This window comes from Thalia democratica, chromosome 3, assembly GCF_965202585.1.
Source record: "Thalia democratica chromosome 3, ktThaDemo2.hap1.1, whole genome shotgun sequence".
Classification (NCBI taxonomy): Eukaryota; Metazoa; Chordata; class Thaliacea; order Salpida; family Salpidae; genus Thalia; species Thalia democratica.
In genome coordinates this window covers 76,198,772-76,225,922 of record NC_139167.1, presented here as the reverse complement: position 1 = coordinate 76,225,922, position 27,151 = coordinate 76,198,772, and the positions used below count along the sequence as shown (strand labels likewise).

At 24.4% G+C, this 27,151-nt stretch overlaps 1 protein-coding gene across 1 annotated transcript; it reads left to right on the top strand.

The window, feature by feature from the left end:
• Positions 1 to 20,079: 20,079 nt before the first annotated feature.
• On the top strand, positions 20,080 to 26,726 carry LOC145831881 (uncharacterized). The gene is made up of 3 exons (XM_082939232.1): positions 20,080 to 20,208; positions 22,391 to 22,562; positions 25,570 to 26,726. Exons 1-3 carry the CDS (start codon positions 20,109 to 20,111, stop codon positions 25,838 to 25,840), a joined length of 543 nt encoding a protein of 180 aa, XP_082795358.1. The 5' UTR covers positions 20,080 to 20,108; the 3' UTR covers positions 25,841 to 26,726.
• Positions 26,727 to 27,151: the final 425 nt, after the last annotated feature.

Here is a 27,151-nt window from a genome sequence, read left to right as displayed (position 1 = left end):
TGCGTAACTAAACGAGAGTGCGTAACGTCACGAGTGCGTAAAGATCCGAGAGGTTACTGTAAATGAAAAATCTTTTAGCGTAGAGTAAAATTTCAACGAAGTTTTTTTGTTTTTAATGGTTTTTACGGTTAATCTTATGTGATTTAATTATGTTATATTAGTTTTTCCAATTTAGAATTTTCAATTTAAAGTTTTAGTACCAAGTATGATTTAACTAAAGTATATGTTTTTTTAAATACAAAACTTAATACAAGCTTAAAAAGTAAGCAAGGCTTATGCTAGAAATATTTTTTTCGTGAATTTTTAAATTAAAATAACTTTGATATTTTTTCTAAACATTTACATAACATATACACGAAAATAACGAAAAAGAAGCTAAAAACATCTAAAACAAATATCAAATACAGTGGTAAGGCTGTAAATCTAATTTTACTTTTCATAGTAAACACGGCGCTGTAGATCAGAAAAAAATGTGCTGCAGGTATAAAGTTTATGGTATTTTTATTTCAGGTTCAGGGTCAGGAGCCCCGTCAGAACTTTTGGAAACCACACTGTTCGGTCCGAGGTACGCGGTCGCTGTACTTCTCATTACTTTTCATGTTTTAGAATTGTTTTAAACTTATAGCAGTTTTTTTAGATAAAATATTGTATGTATTATACTTATTTGTTTAGTTTTACTTTCTGTCTATAAACAATAATTTTAAAAGGAACTCAGAACAATAAAAACTTATAACGCTTGATGTTTCATTATTTTTGTGCTTGTTACTCTTTGGTCAATAAAATAACAATAAAAACATAACAGCTAGTTACAGTTTTTAAATATAGTATTTCTTACTTTTTTTTTGCCAAGTAAATAAACTTCTATCCACATTTTGAGAAACACTAAAACACCGTACTATATACATAATTAAATGTTTTTTAATTTTTTCAAAGTACAAGAAAAAGTTTTTCAAAAGCATAATTACTTATATACCGTTAGCATTTATTTGTATGACAACTCTACTATAAATTTTAAATATTAAATATTTTAAAGTTATAAAATTTTAAACGTTAAAGAAAAAAAAAGACGGTTATAAATTAAAAATAAATAATACCAATTATTGTTGAAAAATGATGAATTTTTGGTTAAACTTTTAAAATTGTGTCGTAAACAAGACGTTAAAAGGTATCCAAGTGGTATGCGACTCGATAAGCGAAATATTCTTTCGTACAACAGACCTAAGGACCAAAAGTTTTGAGACTTTTTGTCGTTCAATAAACTGTAATATGGTATGGTAGGGTTTGTAATTTCTATTAATATTAAATTGTCGTCACTTCTCTACAATAAACTTTTAAATTCAACTAAAGATGTTAAAGTTTTGTATGTACATTTTTCAGCACATTTTTTCTATAATCAATAATTAACTACAACTTAGCCTTTTAAAATATGACTTTGGATAGAAAACTTTTTTTAAATCTATTGCGACCTGATAAGATTTAATTAATATACTGTTAGTACTTTTTTCTTGATAAAAATTTGTGTTAGTATATTTTGTACAAAACATTTAAAAATGCTTTTAAACAGTTTTTGCTCTCTTTAGAAATAATACTGTTAAATGTTTTAAGGCTAAAAGAAGTAAATATGGGGTGGTTTTTTTTATAAAAAGTAAACTAACTTATACATGATAAACATAAAGTAAGTAATTAAATTTTAAAAATGTAATGTAGCTGGATGTTTGTTTTGATTTATCTTTAATTATTGAAACTTTTGTCATATAGTCAATCAAACATAATTTTAGATAAACATTTATGGAAGTAATACACATTTTTACATATTATATTTTCTAAAACCTTTTAAAACCAATTGAGCAAATGCTGATAAACTTGCTATTTAAACAACTTCAATTGATGAACTAAGTTTAAAAATAGCTAAATTTGATTGTTCATTTTAAATGAGACTAATCTTCAACATATAATTTTTGATTTTTAGTATGTCTAAAACACATAAAAATCAAACAAAACAAAAAATACTTAATATCTTTAAAAAATTTCATAACAATAAGTAGGTTATTAAATTTACTATCGGTGGCTTATTTTTATGGAAGTATCATTTTATAAAACTTTTGACATTTTCTATTTTTTCAATGTTTATATTTGGTATTCGAAATACTCGCAATACAAGGGCTATTCGTAAACTTTCTACAAAAAAAGTTATTGCAATAATCCAACAGCTTTTCAGTAAATAAAATCTGAAATAAATTGCAGCTTCTAATTATATGTTGTTACTAATATCATTAACACTGAATATTGTACAAGGAGAGAGTGTTTTAACATTATGTAAAAAAGCTATCAAGCTAAAATTATATTATGCATATGTCATATAAAAAAGTATACAGTATCGTGTACGTTTGTATACTCTTAAACATATTGCTGTTACCTATTTATATTTTTTTTATTCAAACAAAATATATAAAATATAAGTACAATATAAATAAACTAGTTACTCAAGTTTCCATTATCGATACGATTATACAATGAAAATAAAAAAATGTTACTAAGTTTTTAATCTTTTGCTGTGTAGGTTTTTAATTTACTAAAATTTTGAAAAGTATATGTGTATATATAAAAGCTTATTTCAAGACGTAAAAACTTGCAGAACTCTTTATTTTTTTGAAACAGCCCTTAAAGTAGGCTCTATGTTGAAAAATTTAATTTAATAACTTAATCATTTACTTCTATAAATATATATATGTATACGTTTTTAGGTTTAACAAATTTTAATTCATTTTTGTAAAATTCTTCAATGCAACAAAGTCTGAGTGCAGCATCAATAACATAACTATATCGTCACCGAGAGAGGTTTAAACCATCAGCTGAACTCTTTTTGTTTACCAAGTAACTATTGGCAACTCATCTCTACGATTTCCAGTTTCTAAAATGATAAAATAAAATCTATGAAACTGTTTTTTGCAAAATAATAGATAAAAATGATAGCAATTTTTTAACCTCAATAAAAACCTTCAGATTAATTGTACAGTAAGCTTTTGAAGAAAATATTCTAGTTGAACTATTTTGGTTAAATTTATATTTTATTGTTTATACACAAGTTACTGTAAATACTTAATAACTATGAATAATAAAGTTTGAAGCAAATAAAGATTTACTACACTATGAGTTTTTAAAAGTTTTACTACTCAAAAAAAAACTTTTTATACTGTACACAACACTTTTAGCTATACTTCAAACTTAGACGGTTTGTAGTATAAACACTTTTTGAATTTTAAAGAGAGAAACTATTTTAGTCTATAAAATTTAGCAATGATTTAAAAACTACATCCTATATTTAAATCGCGTATGTAAAGTAACACATAACACTTATATGTAGAAAGTTCATATTAGGTGGTAGTCTTAACAGAAAAAAGGAAGCTTGAAGACGAAGCTCAGTGTGTCTTTCAAAACGTTCGTGTAATAAAACAAAATGAGTAACCAAAACATACTTAATTGCAAATGGTACATAAAAAAACAAGTGTTAAAAATTTATACAAAAAAGATTGGTACAGAAAAGTATTAGTATAAAATCAAACTATCTGAACGCTCGTACTTTGTCATGATTATTATAACATCAAATTTTAGCATAGGTTAAAACTAACTAAACAAAAGGTTGATAAGTTTTTAACAGAATACTTGTTTTACAAGTAGTTTTTACTTAAACAGTTTAAAATTAAAATTTGATAAGTTTTTTGTCAATTTCCATACGCTACACAGTGCTAATTTTATATAATAAATGACAAATGTTCGTTCGTAAAATCTAGTTTATAGAAAGAAAAGGTAATTATTTTCAAATTCTTTAGCTAAGTAAATTATTTTGATGTTAATCTTAATTTGTCAGTAAGAACTTACCAGTTCATTTTACCGAGTTGAATTGGTTTTATAAGTAAGTAAAAAATAATTCACAGTAAACTTCTTTTTGCGCACTTTTTAAGTTCGCACTCCCCGTTTCGTTCGCATTTTTCACCAAAAAAGACTAGCACCTACAATCGCTAATACAAATTGTATACAAAGTATGCATGACAGTATCATTTATTAGTTTTTCTTTTAGTTTGGCTTGAGAAAAGATTTTTTAAGTTTAGAATACAATTTCAAAAGATTTAGCTTACACTTGAAAAACAAATATCAATTCTAACTGAAGTATTTTGTCAGTAATAATAATTAAATAATTTATCTGTTTGAATAGCAAAGCATTGAAATAATCGATTTTCTACATACAAAGATTTAAATTTATTTTTTTAAATGACTTTAGTTAGATTTGTCGCGAATATTTGATCTGTTTAAGTGTTTTATTAACAAATACACGTATGTTTATTTTATATAGATTTTTAAGATAGTTAAATATTTTTGCTACGAATATTTAAATTACACATTACTGCCTAATTAAAAAGTCGTTTGGCACAAACTTAGATAATTAAATTACAAAAAACAACTAGTTTTATGTTTAGCAACTAATTAAACTCTTTCAAAAAAAAAATTTTTAATGTGTAGAAAAATTTACTGTTTTGAACTTTAAAAAAATATATTTTTTTATTTATTCAAATATTCTAATTAAAAAAATAAAGTTCAAATTGTTTCCATTAAACTTTCATCGATAACTTTATTAAAATAGAAACCTGTGCAAAATGAGTTTTAAATAAGCAGTAAAGTTATTTTTTTATACAAAAAAAAACAATTGTAAATAGGATTTTTTTATTAACAAATGCGATTATTTGCAACAAACATAATCAGTTTTGTAGTCATTTTAGCTTTATAAATTTTTTTGACCATTAAATAAAAATAGCAACCTATTTTTTAGATAAAATAAGCAAAACTTTACTCATTTGTTATTAATTCTTAAAGAATTTCAATGTTTTTCAACAGGGGACATGGTGAAAGATAGAGGATGTGGTAGAAGATGGTAATGAGGTTGGTAGTATAACTGGTAACGAATCTATTGAAGAAGTTTCTTACAATATCTTCAAATCTTTTCAACTATTAAGTTTTTCATTTTTAAAACAAAACTGAAACACTTAAAGTGAATTCGTTTTAATTTATCTTTATTGATATGCAATTAGTTTTATTTGTTTTGTTGATTAGTACTTATGAATATGTTTTATTACAATATAATTTATACGTAATCACAAAAATCACTTCGTTTGAAGCCATAATTTTACTGTTTATAATTTTAAGAAAAACAATACATATTTAATTAAAATTGCTATTTTTTGGTTTGGTAATATAACTAAACAAAATTTTTCATATTTAGCAAATACAACTATGTATTAATAAAAGATATTCATAACAACCAATTAAGTTTTCATTATTTAATAAAGTTGTTATAGCTTCTTTAAAATTTAATACGAGAAAATTTTTACTACAACAATAATTATAAACTTAAAACACTTTTTAAGTGACTATTAAACATTTATAGCTTTTATAGTTGGTTTGACACTTGTTTATGTCTTGTGTTTATTTATTTTGTTGTTTTCATATAAATTATTTTTTAAATATTTCTTATTAAGTAAGTGCTGACTTAGCAACTAAATGAGAAACTAAAATTAACTTTTTAATTAATGTCTGTGTAAAAGTAAGTAAAATAAGTAAAACTTTACTAACAGTAAGCAGTTTAAAAATTATGGTAAGCTTTTTAAATTATTTGAACTAAATCATTGTTATTTTAGTTTATAGTAAAACTGTTATATAAATGAATTCTAACCATACATAAGTATGCTTTTAATTTTTTTTGCACTTTAGGATATTTTATGTCAATAAACACCATATGCAAAAGTTTTGAAAACATTAATTGTTAAAATGTTTTATAAACACGACCTATTTTTCAATAAGTACTTGGGTACAAGAAGTAAAACTAGACAAAGTAGTTAATATATAAAAATTTTTATCTATATAAACGCTTTAAGTTAAAACAAAATTAAAATATTAAAGTAATATAAAACACAAAATTTACTTAAAAGAAAACTTTTATTAACATCTAAGTTTATATGGTTAAATTAATGTATTAAACTTCTACTTCTAATAAATCATATTGTTTATATGACCTCACATCAAACGAAACCACAACAAAAAAGTTATATGTGATTTTTAATTACATATTGATGATCAAAATATTTTTATGGAACAGTTATTATATTTTAGTTTTATATTTTTTAAGACATTTAACGAAATATAATTTTAGTTAAAACTTAAAGTAAGACATTTTCATATCAAAAAAGTTTTACTTTAAAATTATCATTTTAAAAATATATTCATTAATATTATGTTGTACAATAAGGTATAAGATTTGTTTCTTTTTAAGGTACCTTGTTTTATATATAAACTTTAACTTTTTACTATTTAACAAGCTTACGTTTAATCTTTTTAAGTTTGCTGTTCATACATAAGTTAAGAGAACCGATTTAATGCTAACTTAGTACCTTTGTTACAGTTTTAGTTTGTAAAATAGCTACAAACCAGTATAAAAAAATTAATTAAGCTAACTTGATTGTACATTCAAGGGTCATTACAGTTTTGTGTTACGTTTTATAAAAACTTGTAAAGAAATAAGTTAAAGTGTTTTAAGATTTGTAGTACAATTTTTTTGGTCGATAAAGTAATTCTTTAATTTACTATAGCAAGCTATAATTCTAAGTTTATCTGAATATCAAGTGAGTTTGTGAACAGTTAAAAAAACTTCAAATAAAAATTGTAAGTTCATTAAACTACAACAGATGTTTCATGGTAAAACTTTGCAAATATGTAAGACTATTAAATAATAAAATTAGTGGGAAAGGTTACTATAGATCATTTTTAGATGTTGAGTTCTATTCGTAAATTTTTGATTATTATAGTTGTTTAGCTTTTACTTTGAACTTGAAATTTAAGAAAATAGTATAATAACAAGTTCTAATACAGTTTATTGCAAGTTAAATAATGAATTTTAAGTACAAAAAAACTGCAAATTTCACGTTCAATTAAATTTAATGAATGATAACTATCAATCGTAACAAAAAATACATTTTAAAATTGAGCTTTAAAGTTATGATATCAGCAAGTAAGCATTTACAGCAAAACCATAAAAACTGGTACATGTTTTTAAAAAAGAGTTTTTCGATAAGCCAAAATAAAAGAAAGAACTTACTTATAAAGTTTTTTAGTATTGTTTAGCAGTAAATACCTTTATTTTCGAAATTTCCGATCAATTAAAAAATTCTTTATACACTTAGTAAATGCATTTATAAAACTTTAAATAAAAACTTTTTTTGTGGTTAAAGTGTGCCTGTTTGTATAGAATACGTTAGAGCTGTTAAAAATACTAAAAATAGTTTAAAGTTAGAACTATTATATGAAGTATTAACAATATCATATTTTTTAAAAGCTTTTCTATTCACTATAAGTTTCTTAACACAAAAAATTGTTAACATTCTCGGAATAAGTAAAGTCTTTTTATATCAATATCAAACTCAAACGTATATTAAATATGTAAAATATACGAACATTAATATAATAAAACTAAGCTGTGCCAATTAAAAATGTATAATAGTTCAAATTATTTATAATTAGACAATGCACCAAAAAGTAAATTTAAGAAAAAGTTTTACTTTTTTATAAATTACACTCCTGAAACAAAACTAGCAAAGTAACACGAAAAACGTTTTTACATAAAAGGTTTCACATCAAAGAAACATTATTGGTATTTGATAACATAATTGAGTGTAAATTGCATTTCCGCACAAATTTGTGTTTCCTGCAATTTATGTAAGCAATTGTGAAAAATCACAATTTTAGTTTCTCAAAGCACATTGATACGCCGAAAAACTAATATAAAACATTATTTAAAATGTTCAACATAAAAAGTTTAAAGTTTTATGCAACTGATGTAGCCTTAATTGATTCGTTTAACGTAGGTGAAATAAATAATTACAGTCTAAATTTTAAAATTTATCATTTAATTTTCTACGCTGATTGCCTTAACTGTACATATAACTAAATATTTTAAATGTATTGTTGTTTGTTTTAATATTCGTATAACATTTATTAATTTGTAATATACATTTAACAACTATTGAATATTTATAACAATGTACAACTCAAGAATCTCGGTGTTAGTTTCAATTACTGGCCTTGTTGCTCCCCCTTTGGCCCCTTTGCAGATTATGGCCAACATTGTGAAACCCTGATTGTATTTATTTTAATAATCAATTCAGAACAGTCAAATTTCATGTAATCATACACAGTATGCTAGCTTTAAGCACACTAATTTTATCACTAGGCTACTGGGTTATAATGAAATAATATATAACAATATTAATGAACTATTTTTGTTTTATCTTAATTAGTCGTAAGAGAATTATAGTAATAAACTTATAACAAAAAAATATAAAAGTTAATGTTCTTTTTGTTTTAAATTTTATTCATATTTTTAATTAAAATAACTGTGTCTATCGTTTAAGATTTAAATAAAAGCAAAAAATGTCTTATTAAAAAAAAAGTTGTTCTAAATTATATTTAGGATTATGAATAAAAAATAAGTAATAAACCAGCAATTATTTTGGCCATCATCAACAAGGTTGAGACGTTTCGCGCTATCAATAATTAATAATGAGCTTCACGACACTTCACACAACTTCAACAGTATCCGAGACAACCTACAACCGGTTTCGTCAACCTACAACCGGTTACAATTCATTAACAGCGGTTTCTCCCAATTACGCCTGCCTGATGAGTCTTAATAAGGACAAACCGGTTGTAGGATTTCTCCCATGGAGTTGTTGTTGCTTTTGTTCGTGTAGTGAAGTACCTATTTATTAATATTTAACTAATATTTAGAAGTTTATATTAAAATTATTAAGTCGACATACTTACAAGTTTATATGAACATTGTTATTTTTGCTCTAAAAGCTTTAAATAAACCACTACTCTCTAGAAAAAAAAAGCAGAAAAATATAAACAAATTGATACTGAATTTATTATGTATATAAAAATTTGCTTAGAAAAAAAACACGGTCACAAAAATGCAATTATTAGAAAGTGAGAAAACAAAGATGTATTATTATTTGTTCTACACAGCAGTATTTTTTAGCAGAAAATATTTAAACATATCAAGTGGGTTTGATGACCAACTTAGTGATAAAGAACTCAAACTAAACTGGAAACGTTGATATTCGCAGGATTACAAAAAAAAGACCTAAAAAAACAAGACTAACAGTAAAAATGAGTAGAGTCTATATTAAAAATTTTCAATAAAATTCTTTAAATTTACAAAGTTACTATTAAACTTTTACTTTTTTAGCTTGATTGAGGCTTTTGAACTAGTGATTTTTAAAACTTTTGTTTCAAATATTTGTTTGTATGTTTTAAAACTCAAAAGAATAAAAATACTGATTAATTATTTAGTAAAAAAGCTGTAGAAATATTTATCACACAGTGGGCTAGCAAGTGGTCATTGACTATTTTCCTGCCTTAAATTTAAACCATGATTTTAATTAAATTATTTAGAGCTGGGCTTTAAGTTCTTTAAAAACTGTGTTTGGTTTTATTCTGCTTCAAGTACATTTAAAGTTTTGTAAGCTTAAAAATGTACCAAATTTTTACTATTATGAAGTTTTAAAATAAGTAAAAAAAGTTACAACATATGTCAAAATTAAAGCCTACAACTGCTTAAAAATACCCTAAAGGCAATTTTTTTGTTTTGTTTTGTGTTAATGAAAACAAATTTAAATTCTTTGAATATTCAAAAAGAAAAGTTTTTATTCTTTATTTGAAAATTACCGCCCAACTCTCCAGAAATTCATTGGTGTGATTAATGCAAAATAGAAGATTTTAAGACATAGATAACTTAAATACAAATTGTAAAAATATCTTTTATTTTTATGTTTTAGATAACATGACAAGGTTTCTATATTCAAAATTACAAAAAAAAAGTTTTGTTGGTATATAACTATTTTTTTTTCGGTTTATATAAGCAACATTTTGCTTTTTTACTTTAAAAAACATTATATCTTTTATAAACAAAACAACTTTGACATTTTAGTTTTTAATAAGTTATTTCAATATTTTTTATACATTTTACCGAAATTATAAAAAACGATTATAGTAATGTTTTTAAACAAGTATTTATGTATTTTTCTATAAATTTCGGCAATTGAGTTTTTGACAAAACTATGAAGAATTTTAAGTAGTTTTTACAATGTAAAAGGCAAACACTGGTTGGATTTAAACTAACATAAACTTTTATATACTTGAAGCCGAAAAGTAACAAAACCAATCTTGAAACAAAGTTCTTTTCAACTATGTTTAACACTTAGTTGGATTTTCTATTATGTATTTTTTTTTATAGTCAGTAGCCGCTTGAACTTCTTAGTCAGCCCACTGTGCATTAAAGTAATACTAAAACGAAAGGAAAGTGTAATCTTTTTAATAAAATTAAAAGCTATCAAAATTTAATCTACACTTAACACATATTAAGTTATATGTAAAATGCTCTTTTCGAACAAAAAATTAGGAATTGCTTTTCATACATAAATGTGTTTATATGGCTTAATTATTGGTTAATTAAAAACCTCTAGTTTTAATAACTACAACTACTACTACAAAGTTCTACAAAAAACTATACATTCCACAGGAAACAAAAACATTAGATTTATAGTTTTTGACTTTGTTACATTTATCATTAATATAGTGGACTGCATAAACAAAAAAAATACAATTTAAAATGTTTAACTAGTTGGTATCATCATTAAACATGTGTTTGCGTTTAAGTTGCGGTTTTTATCGATAGTTATAGTAATAAAAGTCAAAAATGAATTGCTAAATTTATAAAACTTTTTCAAATCCAACCTTAAATTATATAATTCTATGATAAACTTCAAAACATGAGTTCCATAAAATTAGTTAAACTGAACAATTGTCGTTATAATCTGTTTTTACCTTTTTCCTTGCTCATTGCCATTGCTAAATAATTTCTTATAAAATATTATAAGTATAAAAAATTTGAGTTCTACATACTTACTTAATTGTTATACACAACATAAATAACATGTTTTAACAAAACAGTTTACTTAAAAAAGTATTTAACTCTATTTCTTACCTAATGACCACAGTATTCCGTATTTCCCCCATTGTGGTAATGAAAATTAACATGATCATCAACTTCCTTGCAGCTCTCAAAACAGTAAAAGTCTTCGCACAGAAAACATTCGACTGATAAAACACCATTAGCAAATTGTTTTGTTGTAAAAAGATTAGGGTACCTCCAAACCGCATAATCACTAACAAAATTCGAACTAGCACTGCGAATCATTTCAAATTAATGACAATAAAGCCTGTAAAATGAATTGATTTAAAAAAAGAGATTTATGGCCTGGCTATACAGCAAGAACTTTTTTATAAACAATTTACATCACTATATAAAAATTTATGAGAAGAAGAACTTTAGTTGCATTAAAAAAACTAGGAAAAATAAAAATTTAGATTAAGTTGTTAATAAATGTATTATAAAAAATAAAACTACTTATTAATGTTATTGACTTGCTTAATTTTTAAACTATACCACTCTTTATATTTTTGTTATATTAGAATAGGTTTAATTTATTACCGAAAGGATTTTCCGTACACTAGGTCCTTTAATAAAACTTTTTAAGCGCATTTTTATCTTTCAAAAGCAATATTTATATGCATAAAAAACGTCATTTTTAAATAAGAAGTAAAGTATATCTAAAACAGAAACTCGCAAAGACATAGTTCATCAATTTAAAGTATAATAAAACTGTAACGTAGTGAATAGTTTATTTAACTTTTTGAAATGAAAACACAAGTAGAAATAAGAAACTAAACAACTGTACATTACTAAAAATAAAATAAAATAACAATAAATACTTCACCTTACGCTTTATGTACTTAAAAAGTGTACATAAACAAGTGTCAAATTTAGAGCTTAATATAAAAGTGATAAAAGTTTAATAGTCACTTAAAAAGTCATTTAAGTTTATTAAAAATGTTATAATCAATGTTTTCTCGTTTGAACTTTAAAGTAAGCTATTAACATTATATTAAACAATGAACACTTAATTGGTTGTTATGAAATTTTTTACTATTACATAATTGTGTTTTTTAAAATGTAACATTATAGTATAGTTCTATATTTGACAAAAAAAAATTGCAATTATATTTACAACTGTATTAGTTGCCTCAAAGTTACAAATAGTACATGTTTGGCTACAAACAAAATATAAACAATTTGTTTTGTTTAGCTGGAATCTGTTTACCTTTAATCATCAACTTTTTAATTCTGATACATTTTTATTTCAACATTTGTATATTCAATTGTAATTTCTAGCCAAATTATAGTTTTTTTTACATTTTATCAAGTAATACAGTTTATGTAGTTTATGTTTAGTTGAAATAGCGCAAACTTATATTATATGTTTAGTAATAACTAAAACTACAGGCTGTTTGATAAAGCAGTATTAAAACTAGTTCCTTTTAAAACAATTTTCTTAGTTTAACTAACTAAATAATTTTGAAACTTAACATGTGGAAGTATTGTTAAAACATTTAAATAATAGACTTTTAGGTTTTATAAGTTATACAAAACAAACCGAATTAAAGCTTAGTTGAAAAAGCACATTCAACACAGTAGTTTCAAAGGCAGTCTTACGGCAATTATGTAGTTATATAAAATACAGCTGATAAAGTGTAACTTTTGTGTGAAAATGAAGTAATTTTCTTTTAAACTTATTCCTTTGATGTTATGTTCCAACAATTTTAGTTTTAGTTGAATTACATTTATTTATATTAATATTTACTTTTAATCAACTACAATATAAAATAAAGAACTTAGCCTCGTGAGTTTGTATAGAGGATTGTTTAAAATTAACTAATTATATATTTTAGAAAACTTAAATGTATTTAAAAGTGTTTTATTAAAAAATCTTGGTATAAATAAAGAATATTTTGAATTATACAATTAAGGTAGTCTAAAAGTGTTAGCTAACTCGTTGATTTTGTTATTTTTAATTTCTATTAAAAAGTTTTACTTATTTAGTTTAAAGTATCAAACTTAGCTTACTTTTGTTAAATAACTAGAAAATACAATAAATTAAAGACTATATAAGTAATATGTTTTTTATTTAGTCTTATACTTAGTAAAAGTTGTTAAAATTGTTGTTTTAGATTTATAATTAAAACGGTCAAAGTACTTACTTTTACGTTTTATAATGTTTTATATTGATAAATTTGACGCCGTGCATATAAAGTAGATAAAACTACAGCCTGATATAGTTCTCTAACAGTTTTTCCTAATGTTGATTTATTGTTTAAATTCAAAACTAAAATCCAAACACACGAGCAAACCTAAAGCCTTTTAAAACGGCCCATAGTAACCTATGTAGTTTTTTGTTCTTTTTTGTATTTTGCAAACAAAATGCTTCTGTGTCATTCTTTTTTTATTTACAATAATGTCTAATTTTCGTACTAATCATCTTGTAAGATGTATGCTTAAAATGACGTAATCGAAATACTATTATAATACTTTATAAAAAAGCAGAATAACGTTTCAAATCATTCTTTATTACATTTTATTATTAAACCTAAAAAACAGAATTATAGTTTTTAATTTGTTTATTTAGTTTATGAACACATAAGCTTAGTGAAAATTAAAAAATAAATTTTGTAGTTTTTTGATTCCAGACAAAGTTGTTATTTTGTTTAAATAATATTTTATTAAAATTTTCTATTCCAGTAATATAATTGAAAATTTAAATATGAATAAAAGTAATAAAGTAATTTCACTTTTAAGTACTACTTTAGATACAAACTTCCAAAAAACACAAAAAAAACTTAAAACAAAAATTAAAAAATGTTGATACACTTTTTAACAGAAATGATAAAATTTGGCTTTTTAAGTAAATCAATTAAAAAATTTTTTTTTTGACTTTTCAAGTTATTTTTTAGTCGTTTAAAACAATTAAACATTTTGTAAATACTTGAGTTAAATTAATTTGTATGGTTGCTTCAAATTGTTTTATAAATTAATAATGAAATATGCATTTGTACATTATCTTTTTAGTAATAATAAAGGACAAAGAGTATATGTACTTAACCTTTTAAATTTTGAAACCACCAAAGGCTAAAAGCCTTATTGTAACAAATATATTGTATTATTGAATTGTACTATTGAATGAAAAATGTTGTTGAAAATTTACTGATTAACGTTAATATTTAACAAATGTTTAAAATCTTTTACTACTTTTTTTTAATTTCATTTATCCTTTTGTAAGTTGACTATACAGTTAACTTTTTATGTTTTAATTTTTAATAAAAATATTAATTTTTTCTACTTTTTGCAACTTTTTTTAATTTTATAAACTAGTTTTTTTTTTTTGTTTTTGTAAGTATTAGTAAAAACTACCTTATTTTATTTTATCATTGCAAACTCAATGAGTTTATTAAGTTTAAAATTTAAGAAACAAAATCGTTTTCCTTGAGACTTCAAGACGGAAACATTCAGTTAAAAAAGCACTTTTAGCGCGGCAGTTCTAACGCAATTATGCTATCATATAAAACACTGCTGATAAAATTTAACTTCCGTGTGAAGTTAGTGTAGCTTGTGTTTTAAGGTTTTTTATTAAATGAAACAACGTTTTAGTTTTCAACAAAGCTTATTAGAAAAAAGAAAATTAAATAATAACACTAAAAGCAAAAACAGTCATATTAAAAAAATTAATAAAAAAGTTTTAATATGCTTCTTCTATATTATATATATATTAAGTTACGAACAGTCAAAAAGTCTTTACTTAGTAATCCGCAGTTCTTCGACTCTAGTTTCTAGTTTTAAAAAATCAAGCACTTTTTGAAAAATAATTTGTTTAAAAAAGAAAATTACTAAAACAACTATATCATTTTAAAGCACATAGTTAATTCACTGAAAAGAAGACTTAGACTTTTAAGTTTTTAAGCTAGTGATAAGCAATGATATTTTAAATAAAGTAAAGCTGATAAGTCTAGTTAACTATTTTAAAGCATTTAGTTGAAAAACTGAAAAGAATTTAAAGGTTTCAAACAATTGTTCAAAACTACTTTACTTTAACAAACTAATACTGTTGAAACAAGTTAAATACTTTGAACGCTCTTGTAACAAAGTTTAGAGTTATAAGTTAACAAGTTATTGTTATATATTTTTTTAAACATAAGTTTCAATAAATAACCGTTTGTATATAACACGGGTTTTAATTATTTTCTAGTCTACTAATTACGTTTACCATAAACAATATTTTGCGGCCTGGACTTTAAAAAATAAGTTTAAGCGGATGATCAGTTTTTTAAAAACTTGGTAAGCAAAATTAGAAAGAAAACTCTTTTAAAACAAACTATTGATTAAATACTGATTTATTTAATGAGCATTTCTTAGTAATAATTTTAAATTTAGATATTTTTTAAAAGTATTTGACTAAATAGCTCATTTTTTCGATTTGCACAAGTTTCATAATAATAAAAATACGTCGCAGAGATTTCATTTTCCACCCCTAGTTTAAAATGTTAATGGATAGTGTTTAATTTAGGCTTTTGTTTAGTTTCATATCAAAATGTCACCAGTATTCTAAATTTGTATAAAACATAAAACAAAAGTAAGATAACTAGTGTTTAAATACTTAAATATATTTGAAATTAAATGTCGTATTAAGTTCAATTTCTTTTTCCGTTAGAAAAATACGCGAATATACAATCAATGTTTTTAATTATGTTCTTTTATATAAAAACAAAAGAAAAAAAAAGTATTTTAATCTTTATGATCAGTTCAAAGTGTTTGATTTAATAAAGTTTTTTATTGTTGAAAATAATTATCTGCTCTCTAGAAAAGAAGGAAACGTAAGACTCAAAGCATCCCATAGTAACCTTTCGTAGTAATTGACAGCTTTTTACGTGAAATTATAAACGAAGGTGCGCGTTTTATTGTGCAAAAATTTATATTGTATCTTATTAAACTGTTGAAATTTTTTAAGATCCGATACACTCCCGTTGCTAGGTTTTTTTATGCAGTTTTGTTAACGTATGCGCTGTACATTTAAATAAGCAATTTATCAAATAAATTCAATGAGATACAAAGCTTTTTAAATCTTTGTAATTAAAATATATTATAAAACTTTTTTACAATATCTGTGATGGTTATAAGATATTAATGATCACATGAAAAATAAAACTTTTTATGAAGGCTAAACCTATGAGTATAACGTTTTATATTGTATCAGTTTATTTATAAACGACAATACTTTGATCAGTAGCTATAAAAAAGTAATTTTTAATTTCTTTAATGCTCTAAACGTAAAAGAGTTTTTATGACCAAAGTTTTTGTCATTAATATGTTTATGAACAAAACATAAACGCTTTATTTTATATTTACAATTGGTTTGTTGGAAAAATACCAAAACGAAAAGCTTAATTTTAGCTAGAAGCAAGTTGTCAACGCTATTATGGTACCATGAAAAAAGCGCTAAAATTTGTTTTTCGAGAGAAATATTTTACAAGCTGATGTAATGTTTATGAGTGATTGCAAACTGTCGGTTCGTTAGAACGTTTACATTTTTTTAATTTTCGAAAGCTATAGAGTTATTTTTCAAGTTTTTAAAAGGTATTTGAAAATTAGTTTTGAAATGTTTATATAACTTATGTTGCATAAAACAACAAAATTGTTTTTTAGTTAAGTACAAGCCTTGCAATTTCAACAAGTTAGAAAGTTTAAAACTTTAAAACTAGTAGCATTTTGTAAATTAAAAAGTATCAAACACAAGTATTTTCCAACCTTGAGTTTAAAAAATAGACGTTTAAAAAATCAATGTTCATAGAGCGCAAGTTTTGTATCAACTTAAGCGCATGCTTACTTAGTTTTAAGTTAATAAATGTCGTTAAATAGTAATTTATAACTTTTTCCAATCGATAAAAGGATGTAAAATACATTTATTCGAGTTTTAATAAATTAGCAGTCATTCAATTAAACGTTTAAAACATGCTTAGCTTGAGCGTGTTATTTTTTTCTAATTTATGAATAGATTTTTATGTAACGAGTAGAAAAAAAGTTTCAACTTAATAAAAGGAAATAAATTTTTCTTAGCTTTGCTTAGAAATAAAACACTGCTACAGACAGAGCAGGCGGCTTTAACAGATTCGAACGAGTTTACTTTGAGCGCGGGAAATTTTGTTTAAACGTTGAACCAGATGGTTTCCGTGCGCTATTTTCGAGTTTGAGCAATTTACTTTAGCATCTGCGTACAGATTTCAAACAGTTATCTTTTTATTTAGCCAAAAAATTTTAACTATTTTTAGTTTATTTAATAAATATGTGTAATTTTTTTAACTTTAATGCTTATGTTGCTATAATATTTTTTTCATTGACTATATGTTTAAACTTGGGTGAAAAATAAAGCAAAGTCAGTTAAATTAAAGACGTTTCTTCTAGTTATGTTATTAAATAACAAATGCTTAACTTAGTAAACTATAATTTTCAAGTACTTAAGACCACTTAACTAATCTCATGGAAATATGTATTTTTAAAGACTACGTATGTGTTATTTATAATATTGTTTTGTCTTTCAAAAAAGCAAGGTTGTCTATTACACTTTAAATAAAACAAATGAAATAAGAAAAAGGTAAGTTTTGCTATTATTAGATTTTTTTAAATTTAAATATTTAAAATCGTGGTTGTTATTAACCGAATACATGAATAAAATGTTTCATATGTGATTTTTTTGGATCATTACAAAAACTTTTATTTCAAGTTGTTTTTTTTGTTATAAGTTTTTTTTCCATGTATAGTTTAATTAGTTTTGTTTTGTTAGGCTAAAAATAAGCTTTAAGCTGTTTCATTATACTTGACATGGTTTTAAAAGTAATTAAAACTTTAAAAGCGCTTAAGAACAATTATAACATATTATTAATTTTATTTCGTTGTTTCAGTTGTAACAATGACTTAAGGACACGTTCATATAAAAAAACAAGGTTGTCTATTAGTTTGAAATGATCTACAGTAACCTTTCGTAATAGAATCGTTTACGTAAAACTTCCAACTACTATCGATAGCTCAGTTGGTAGAGTGGTGGTTACTTGTAGCATGTAGATAAGTAAAAAAATACATTTCTTAAGTTAATTTTTTTAACTTTTTTAATCAAAGAATATCAGTAGTTATTTTGCGTTTATTTAAGTGGTAAACTAGTTTCATAATTATTTGTAGTTTTAGTAAAGTGAAGTATAGAGTCAATTTATTAAAGCTGTTTAATAAAAAAAGCTTATACCAATAAATATAAAGAAATATAGTTAGAAAATCATACTGTTACCGTGTTTTTTATTTATGTCAAGATTTTAAACAAACTTTTGAAGGACACGTTTAAAAAGCATCACCGAACTTTTTAAACTCGAACCTTACAAGAATGACCTACAGTAACCTCGCGTAGTAGAATTTCTAGAAATATCAAACTGCGCTACAGTAACCTCTCTTTTACGGTTGAGCGCACAGCGCGAGTTTATGATATGGCGTGATGCATTAGTAGATGTGCTAAGTGTTTTAGTTTTGTCATTTGTTTATAGTCAGTTGAACCAGCTACTGTTCATAGCAGGTGCAACAGAAAAAAAAGTTGAAAAATATTGAAAACTTTTTTTAAATTTAAGGATTAGGTTAGATCCAATGTTTAAGGTTATAAAACTTTTAAGCTTTTTTTTTTAAATTCTCTTGGTGTCAAAACAAGTTTTTTCCTATAAAAAATTACTTGAAGCTTCTACTAATCAGTATAACAATAAATGAAGGTTTAAACTGGCTACTTGTTAGTTGCTTCAGGTAGCTTGTAGCTCAGGTAAATATTTAATCGTTTATTCGCTTGAGCATGCTCAACAGCATTCAAAATTCCTGGCATTTAATCCAACTAAGCTTTTTTGTATGCAAATCTCTCATAAAGTTTTTCCGCGATAATGCACTGGAGTTTGTTGTACCTGTTAATCTAAAAACATTGAATATAGAATTATTGTAAACCTTTGAGATAACATTAATACTTTTTGTTATTAGTTTGCTAAACAATATCTGTTTTATACTAAATATAACAAGTTTTCAAAGATTATTTTTTTAAATTTAAAAAAGTTTAAGGTAGGTTAATTTTTAAATGTATTTGTATGATAAGTTGTATGTTTTAATTTTGTAAAATTAAGTATAGTTTTTTTTTAAATTGTAAAGTTTTTAATTTTTGTAAGCTTATGGACTTAAATTAGTAAATAGCTTTTATTAAGCTAAGCACTATTGGTTTTATTCCAATGTTATCACATAATCATTTATAATTAGATTTCTAATAAAAAATAGTTAAAAATAAGATTTATTAAATTAGCTTGGAAAGTTTTTTTTTAATTAGTATTTAGCATAAACTAATTAGTTAAACTAAACAAATCAAACTGTAAGCTGACTTGAAAATTTTGTTGTAATTTTTGTTAAGTTGTTTAGTGCTAATATTGTTTTGTTGTAGGGTTCTTGTGATAAATGCAAATAAATTTTTAAACTTTATCTTCAACATTGTAGTTTCTAACTAATACAGTAGACTTAAACAAATATGAATCAATTAAATAAACAAATAAAGCAATAAGATTAATAATAGTTAAAGTCATGCACAAATCAGGCCATACATGTTTTTAAGCTAAAATTATTTGTTCAAAAAATTAAGTTAAAATATTGTGTTTATTTATTTTTTATTCAAAACACACATTTATTTTGAATACATTTTATTTTTTTATCCAGTTAGTTTTTTCAGAAAAAGGTTTTGTTCCATTTTAAAAGTCAAATTTTTAACTTCATTTTTCTGCAATAAAATTTTTTTATGAGTACCAAACTATATGTTTCCAGTAGATTATATGTACATATAATTTATATAATATATACATATATATATATAATTATATTCCAATTCCCAAGTTAAATAGAGAAATCAACAGATGAAATGTTTATCTTTTGATTCTATTCAAATAATGTTTTGTTTAACCATTTCAAACTTTTTGTATTTTCTGTTCTGCAACAAAAGTTTATCATAAGTGAATATGTTCAATAGATTGTTTATAACAATATTCAGACATCATCCAAAATGCCAGTGAAGAGAGAAATCAAGAGGTACAACAGGTGCATGTGGATGACCATTGTGGCTGCTGTTGTCTTCCTACTTGGTCTTGCCATGGTTGTGTTTGGTATGTTTGTTGAAGTTGTATATATATATTATTATAATCTCTTAATTGTTTTGTTATAAATATTTTATAGTGTATATAATAATATATGCTGTTGTCTTCTTTCTTGGACGTGCCATGGTTGTGTTTGGTATGTTTGTTTTAATTGAAGTTGTATATGTGTTATTATAAATTGTTAACTGTTTTGTTATAAATGTTTTATAGTATATATAATAATATATGCTGTTGTCTTCTTTCTTGTTCATGCCATGGTGGTGTTTTGTAAGTTTGAATTACCACTATAATTATGCATAAAAGTGTAAAAGTTGTAAAATACTTCAAATAACATGAATTTTTTCTTTTATTATAGATGTTAATTTCAGTTTATTCCTCTTTCTTTTAAAGTGTTGTACAAAAACAATTTCCTTTTGGAAAAAAGATTTGAAACAAATGTAAACTTGAATTAAAACCAGAAAAATCAAATGTATATGAATGTATTAAAAAATAAGTTTTTGATTACATTTGAAGTTTGTTTAAATTTAAAAATAATATATTGATTATTTATTACATGTATTACAGTTATTAACCCAATGCTTATAAAAAAAAAGTTATTTTTCTTATATTAAGTTTTATTCTTAAAATTTATTCTTTTTTACAACCCAACATTATAAAACAATTTTTTTTCAACTTAAAGTAATAAAATTGAAATTAAAATTTTATAGTAGGCTTTCAGGTAATTTTAACTATTTTGCTAGAAACTAAATGCTTTTGTTTCAAATTATATAATGGAATTCAGTTGCAAATATTTTGTTTTTTCTGCATATAGTATTTGGTTGCACTGCACACACAAAAATTTCAAACTCATTTACACCCATTTTAAAACGCTTAGATAAATACTAGTGAAAAAACTTGCATTCCTAAAAATATTTACTAATTGTTAATGCCAAAAACACTATTGTTTAAAACCAATTTAAATTTTGTTAAATTAAAACTTTTTTGCTCTTTATTCAAATATTTTCTTACGCATAAGTACCTAGTCAGTATGAAGTTAAATCAATTTTTGAAAAGTACACAACTAAAAAATAGTTTTTTTTTTAGTTTTCTATAATTTAAATGTAATTGGAATAAATAAGACTTTATGTGTATTTCAGTATCTTAGTGGTCCATAATTACTGTGGTAATTTAGTCTTCTGTAAAAGCCAAAAACCAGACAATAAACCCCTTGTACATTAGTAGGTGGTTTTTTATGTAATCAAAATGAAAGCATTTTTATGTGTATTATATGTAAAAGCAGATTTAAAAGGTTATTATAGCTCAAAATCAACCCTCATGACAGTTTATAAATATTTATAGATCAAAAATACTACAATGACTATTGTAAGTACTTGAGTGGCATTAAAATTTCTGACGCTTTTTTAAACTGGCTTTGAACTTAAAAGTGCTATTTTTTGAAAATGTTTATTGTGTTATGTAACACATTTATAAAGTGAAACTTATTTTATACCTAAATGAGCAAGTTATGTACAAAGAAAATAAATTACTCAGTGTTGCTATTTAAGAAATGTAGTATAATCATATTTTGTTAATTTTATACCTAAACAAAATCATTTATTTTTATTAGTATTTTTGCTGACATATATTTTTTGGTATAAGATAACTGTGTTTAATTTGTAATAGACAAAACCGGTTTTATTTTTTTATGAAATTCAACTCAACCTTTTAAAAAGTATATTGAATTTATTTATTTGTTTTTAAACAGTTTTGATTTTGAAAATAAACAGTAAACATAAATGTTTACATTTTATTGTTATATTTAGTTCAATTGTATTTCAAAATAAAGTTCCCACAATGTTAATATAATTATTACTCACAACAATTAGTTGTTTAAAGTCCTTTTTTTTAAATGTTTGGTATACAACTGTCATCCACTTGTATGTTTTTTTTCAAATTATTATGACTCTATTTCAAATAAACATTTTAAATTTTTTTTCATTTAACAACTTTTTTTTTCAAATAATAATAGGTTAAATAAGACTTCCCACTCTTTTAATTTTAATCCAAATTGTTACACCTGCAAAACAACAATATTTTCTGCAGCTCATCATTATCCACACCAACTTAATTTCTTAATGTTTTTAACTGCAAGAACAACAATATTTGAAACTTGTTACAAACAACCAACTAAATTATTAATAATTCACCACAGCCACAGTCCAGGAGACCAACAGCTTGGACTTTCTCCGGTACTTTGGCGTGATCGGGCTGATACTGGGCGTAGCCATCCTGGTGGTGTGGTACACGTGCCAGTGCGAGATTGAGACCATTACGGACGAGAAGGGCATGGTGGAATACAAGAAGAGCACCATTCAGTACTCGAGGTTCGTTTTATACTTTAATTATATGAATAGTTCAGATAAAAAATTTTGAGTAAGTAGTTATGTGAATTTATTTTATTGTATTAGATTGTTATTATTAGTACTTATAAAATATTACCATTCAGTACTCGAGGTTCGTGGCTTTTTAGTTGTTATAAACTTATTTGTTTTAGATAAGTAGTTTTCATTTGTATAGCACAATACGATTCTCAAAGTAGTATTATTATTTAATTTTTTAGAAACATTTAGTTGTTTGATGCTTCTTTGTATGATTAGTTTAAAAAAAGTTGTTTTGTATAAGTAGGTACATGAGTTTATCACTAACCAATATTTAAGGTCTGTAGTATTAAACTTTATAGTTAGAATTTTTATACAGTAGGTTTTCAGTACTCGAGGTTTGCATTTCTTGTTTATAGTTTCATCATATGATTAGTTCAAAAAATTGTTTTCAATAAGCAATAATGTGAATTAATTCACTATCTGGTATTTAATGCCTGTACTATTGAATTTTACAATTAGACTTTTAATCCAGTGGGTTTTTGTTACTTGAGGATCTAAAAACACCATCTGATACTTGAGGTACGCATATAATGTATCTATAAGAATTGTTTGATTTATTAAAAATGTAACTTTAAACTTCTTTTGTTGACTTAAATATAACTAATTTCGTGAGTATAGCTCTACAAATATCCAAGGTTTTGTGTTCTTTTTTTTTTCAGTTTTAAATGTATCACGTTTTGTATATTTTTTAGCTAAAATAACAATTCAAACCTAATAAAACTTGTTTTTGGTACATAAGTAACATAAGTAGTGTCATGAGTAACAAACCATCTGTTATTCGAAGTTTGTATTGTTTTCATTTTAAAATTTAAGTTTCATTAGTAGAGAAGTTTTTCAATACTTAGAAATTCAAATTAATTTTTTCAAACTTTCTACTCAAAAAAAAAAAATATTCATGGAACTAATTTTAGTGTGGTTTTTATTTCAAGAAGTGATAAATTTATGATAATTAATATATGCTGCAATAATTTATAGTAAAATAGATTCAATTTTCTCCTTTACCATTGAAGTTTCCTCATAGAATTAGTTTCCTGGTTTCCTCTTACTCAAGTAAAAATAAAATTTAGAAATTAGTTTATACTAAGTAGTTAAGCTTTCTCCTACACAATCGAAATAACTACTCAAGATAAGAAGCTTTTGAAAGTAGCTTGAGTGTGTTTCATATTTATACATGACTTTTAAGATAAAACTTTAAATAAGTTTTTGAAACACTCACACACGAAAAAGTTTTAAATAACGGTTTTATTTTTTCAAAACTCATTTTTCACCTATCAATGTAAACCAACACAGCATAAACTAATTGTATTTGTATGATTTTATTGAAGTCATAGAAATAAAAATTACCATTGTCTAAATGAACACTCGAAAACGTACTTCGTGAAGAACTTCTGCACACATGTACGTTAACGACATGAGAAACTTATTTATAATTTGTTTTGAAAATATCTCCTAAACAACCACTTCTTGTAAACAAACATGGAGCTTTACTTTTTCAAAGACGCAAATTTCTTTTTTAGAGACCTTGAAAAAGCTACAGGTTACATATTTACAATTACGTAATGCTTCACAAAACATATTTAATGACAATGTATTAATTTTAAATAACTTTTTTATAATTTTGTTATTGATTAAAAATGTAAATAAAATTTTTTAGACATGCAAAAAGTATTAAAGTTTAAAACTTTTGAGTATTAAAAACAGTATTGTTAGTAAAGTATTGAATTGTAGAAAACCATGAAACAAAAAAAAGATAAATTTTAGGGGTGTATTTACGAGCAAAGTTTAATGTTTTAAGTAAGTATAGCAGACTTTCATTTATTTGCTTGGTTGCTCCTCAGAAATGCAGATTGATGTTGTTGCAATGAAAGTAGCTGCAATCGTCTGTAACATTGCGTATGACAGTTATAAAGTGTTTAGTTATCAGAATATAAAATTAAATCACTATGTTTTCTATAGACTTGAAAATTTATAGCTTAGTAGAAATACTTGTAACATTATAGTATAAAAACGTATTTTTTATTTATAAGAAAACTAATCATAATAGTGTTGAAACAATTATTGTCACATCATAATGTTAAGTTAGTTATAGATTAATTATTCTAAAAGTTAATTTGTATGAACTTTCAAAATCATTTAGTAATAAAGTAACATGTAATTTGTAGAGATTGATTGTAACTTAAATTATCAACAGAAGTGGCTGAAAGTAATAAATAAATCAGTTTCATGTTAAGTGTGTTAAAGTTTTTTGTTAATGTTTATTGTTGTTTGTTATGTATTACATTTTTACATGCTCAAAAAGAAAATAAATTAAAATGTTTATCATATTTAAATAAACAATAAATTAACCTAAAACTATTTTTAAACTCAATTACACAATTAAATAAAACAACACACATTAATTTTTGTTTGAGCTTTTAATAGTATTTTACTTGTTTAAAAAAAATTTAATACTTAGTGTAGTATATTGGTAAATAAACTACTTAGTCTATTATTATAATTAAATATTAGTTGTTAAATAAATAAAAAAGTTGTTGTTAAAGTAAATTAATTTAAAATAACATTTTTTTAATGGTATTTATAAATATGAAAAACTTTTAAAAGTTACAATTACTGAATTTTGATTTTCTGTTTAATGCAACTTCATTTTTTTTTATTTAAATTTCCAAACTATTTGCGATGTCTTACATCTTCAATAAATCGAATATTTAATTTCATGTGTAATTTTTACATCATGTAACAAAATGTCATTCAACAGCGGAATATCATTATATTTTGAACATCAAAATTGTTATAATACACCTTACTTAAATCTCAAGTTTCTGATAAATGCAGCTTCATTTTTTTCTCCCAATTTTTTAATTTTTTTTTAATTAAGTGTAGTATTTATACTAGTATCTAAGTAAGTTTTTATATATCGTAACAAAATACTAACCTTTATATCATTCAACAGCGGATTCAGGCCGAAACTGTTGGACAGCTCCGACGCCTCCTCATCAAACCGCACCTCCCTCTACTCCACCAGCAGCAGCACCTCCGAGTACGAGGTTAAGATCTCGTCGGGGGAAAGCACCAGTTCCGCAACCAGTTCCGAGGTCAAGTCGTGGGAGGCGTGCAGCGAGAGCTTGCGCGCGAAGAGCAGCAGGAACGAAAGGTTGGACATGTGCTCCGTGGTGCCCCAGTTCGTCGTAGAGTGCGAGACGCAGATGCTGGAAGTTTGCTAATAAAAATTTGAACAACAAGTACTTGGTGTGATGCAGGCCATATTAAAAGAGGTAGAAGAGGTAATAAAGAGGGAACGTAAGCCTTGTTGTACAGGACTTTAAGTTGCGTGGTTCAGCGCCGGTGAAATCTTGATAAGCCTCAATGATTAAATTGGGTTTTTTACGTAACAGCCCCGCTAACATGTTCGCTACCTCTTTTTGTTTAAACGCCGAGTTACCTGAGCCACCCCAATTTTAAATGAAATACAATATTAAGTTGTTTTGGTATTAAATCAGTCACGGGTTCTCTATTAGAGGTTTTTGGTTTTGCGTTTCAAAAAAGCTTGTGACTTTTACAATGGCTGTTTTTAACAGGATTAGTTTTTTGATGTAAAATGTTCCAAACAAATAGCTTCTCGTGTCAATTTCTTTTTATTTCTAAAACCAAAAATTGAGAACTTAGAGGTTTAAAGTTAGATTTCCGCTATTTAATTACCTTGGTACGTTTTTATATTATATTTGTTTTTACTATATTGTTCAAAATACACGACGGTAGCAATAAATTTTGAACTCGAAGCTAACTTGTACTGCCTAGGCTTTGGTACAGAACTGTCATGTGCCTGGTATAATATATTTTTTTTATCATATTTTTTTTATTATTTCCATGAAATAACTTTTTTTAACATTGAAGGATAAAACATTCCTGGCTTTTGTTATATTTTCATGGTGCTTAAACAACTGCTGTTGTGGAAAACTAAATGGATGAAATTTAAATAAACGGTTCATATAATACTTTAATGTGTTTATTACATGGATTTTTTTACTCTTAAAGCCTTAAATTGTTGAACTTTTAAATAAAAAATTGTTTAATTGTATGAATGTCGATATTTTTTATGATTTGTTTTATATTTTGTTTTTTATTATTTGTTTTTAACGTTTATGAGATTGCAACTGTGTTTTTATTTATTTGTTGTTTTTTATCAATAAAACTGACACAAACTTTATAATAAGTATATAACTAACATAAATATGTAACAATTACAATGGAAGTAAATAATACAAGTAAGATAATTACTTCAATCTAAAAATAAACAAGAGTACGATTAAAATGAGATTAAAATAGTTTCTAAAATATTATATTTTCAAAGAAACATAAAGCTATCTAATATTAATCGTTTTTATGTCAAAAGTTTTAAGATTCGAATCGGTGGATAAGCTTCGTACAAAACTTTAAATTTGGATTTTTTACCTTTTTTTAAATAAAAAGCACACTAATCTCAAGTTTGCAATAAAGCTTGCACGCCAGACTGTTTTGATTGTAGACTATTAATG

What these genes read in the sequence shown, in the direction of transcription:
- LOC145831881 (XM_082939232.1), top strand. Translation starts at nt 20,109, where the DNA reads ATGCCAGTGAAGAGAGAAATCAAGAGGTACAACAGGTGCATGTGGATG. An exon ending in TCTTGCCATGGTTGTGTTTG is followed by an intron (nt 20,209 to 22,390) that starts GTATGTTTGTTG and finishes AATTCACCACAG; the next exon opens with CCACAGTCCAGGAGACCAAC. An exon ending in AGCACCATTCAGTACTCGAG is followed by an intron (nt 22,563 to 25,569) that starts GTTCGTTTTATA and finishes ATCATTCAACAG; the next exon opens with CGGATTCAGGCCGAAACTGT.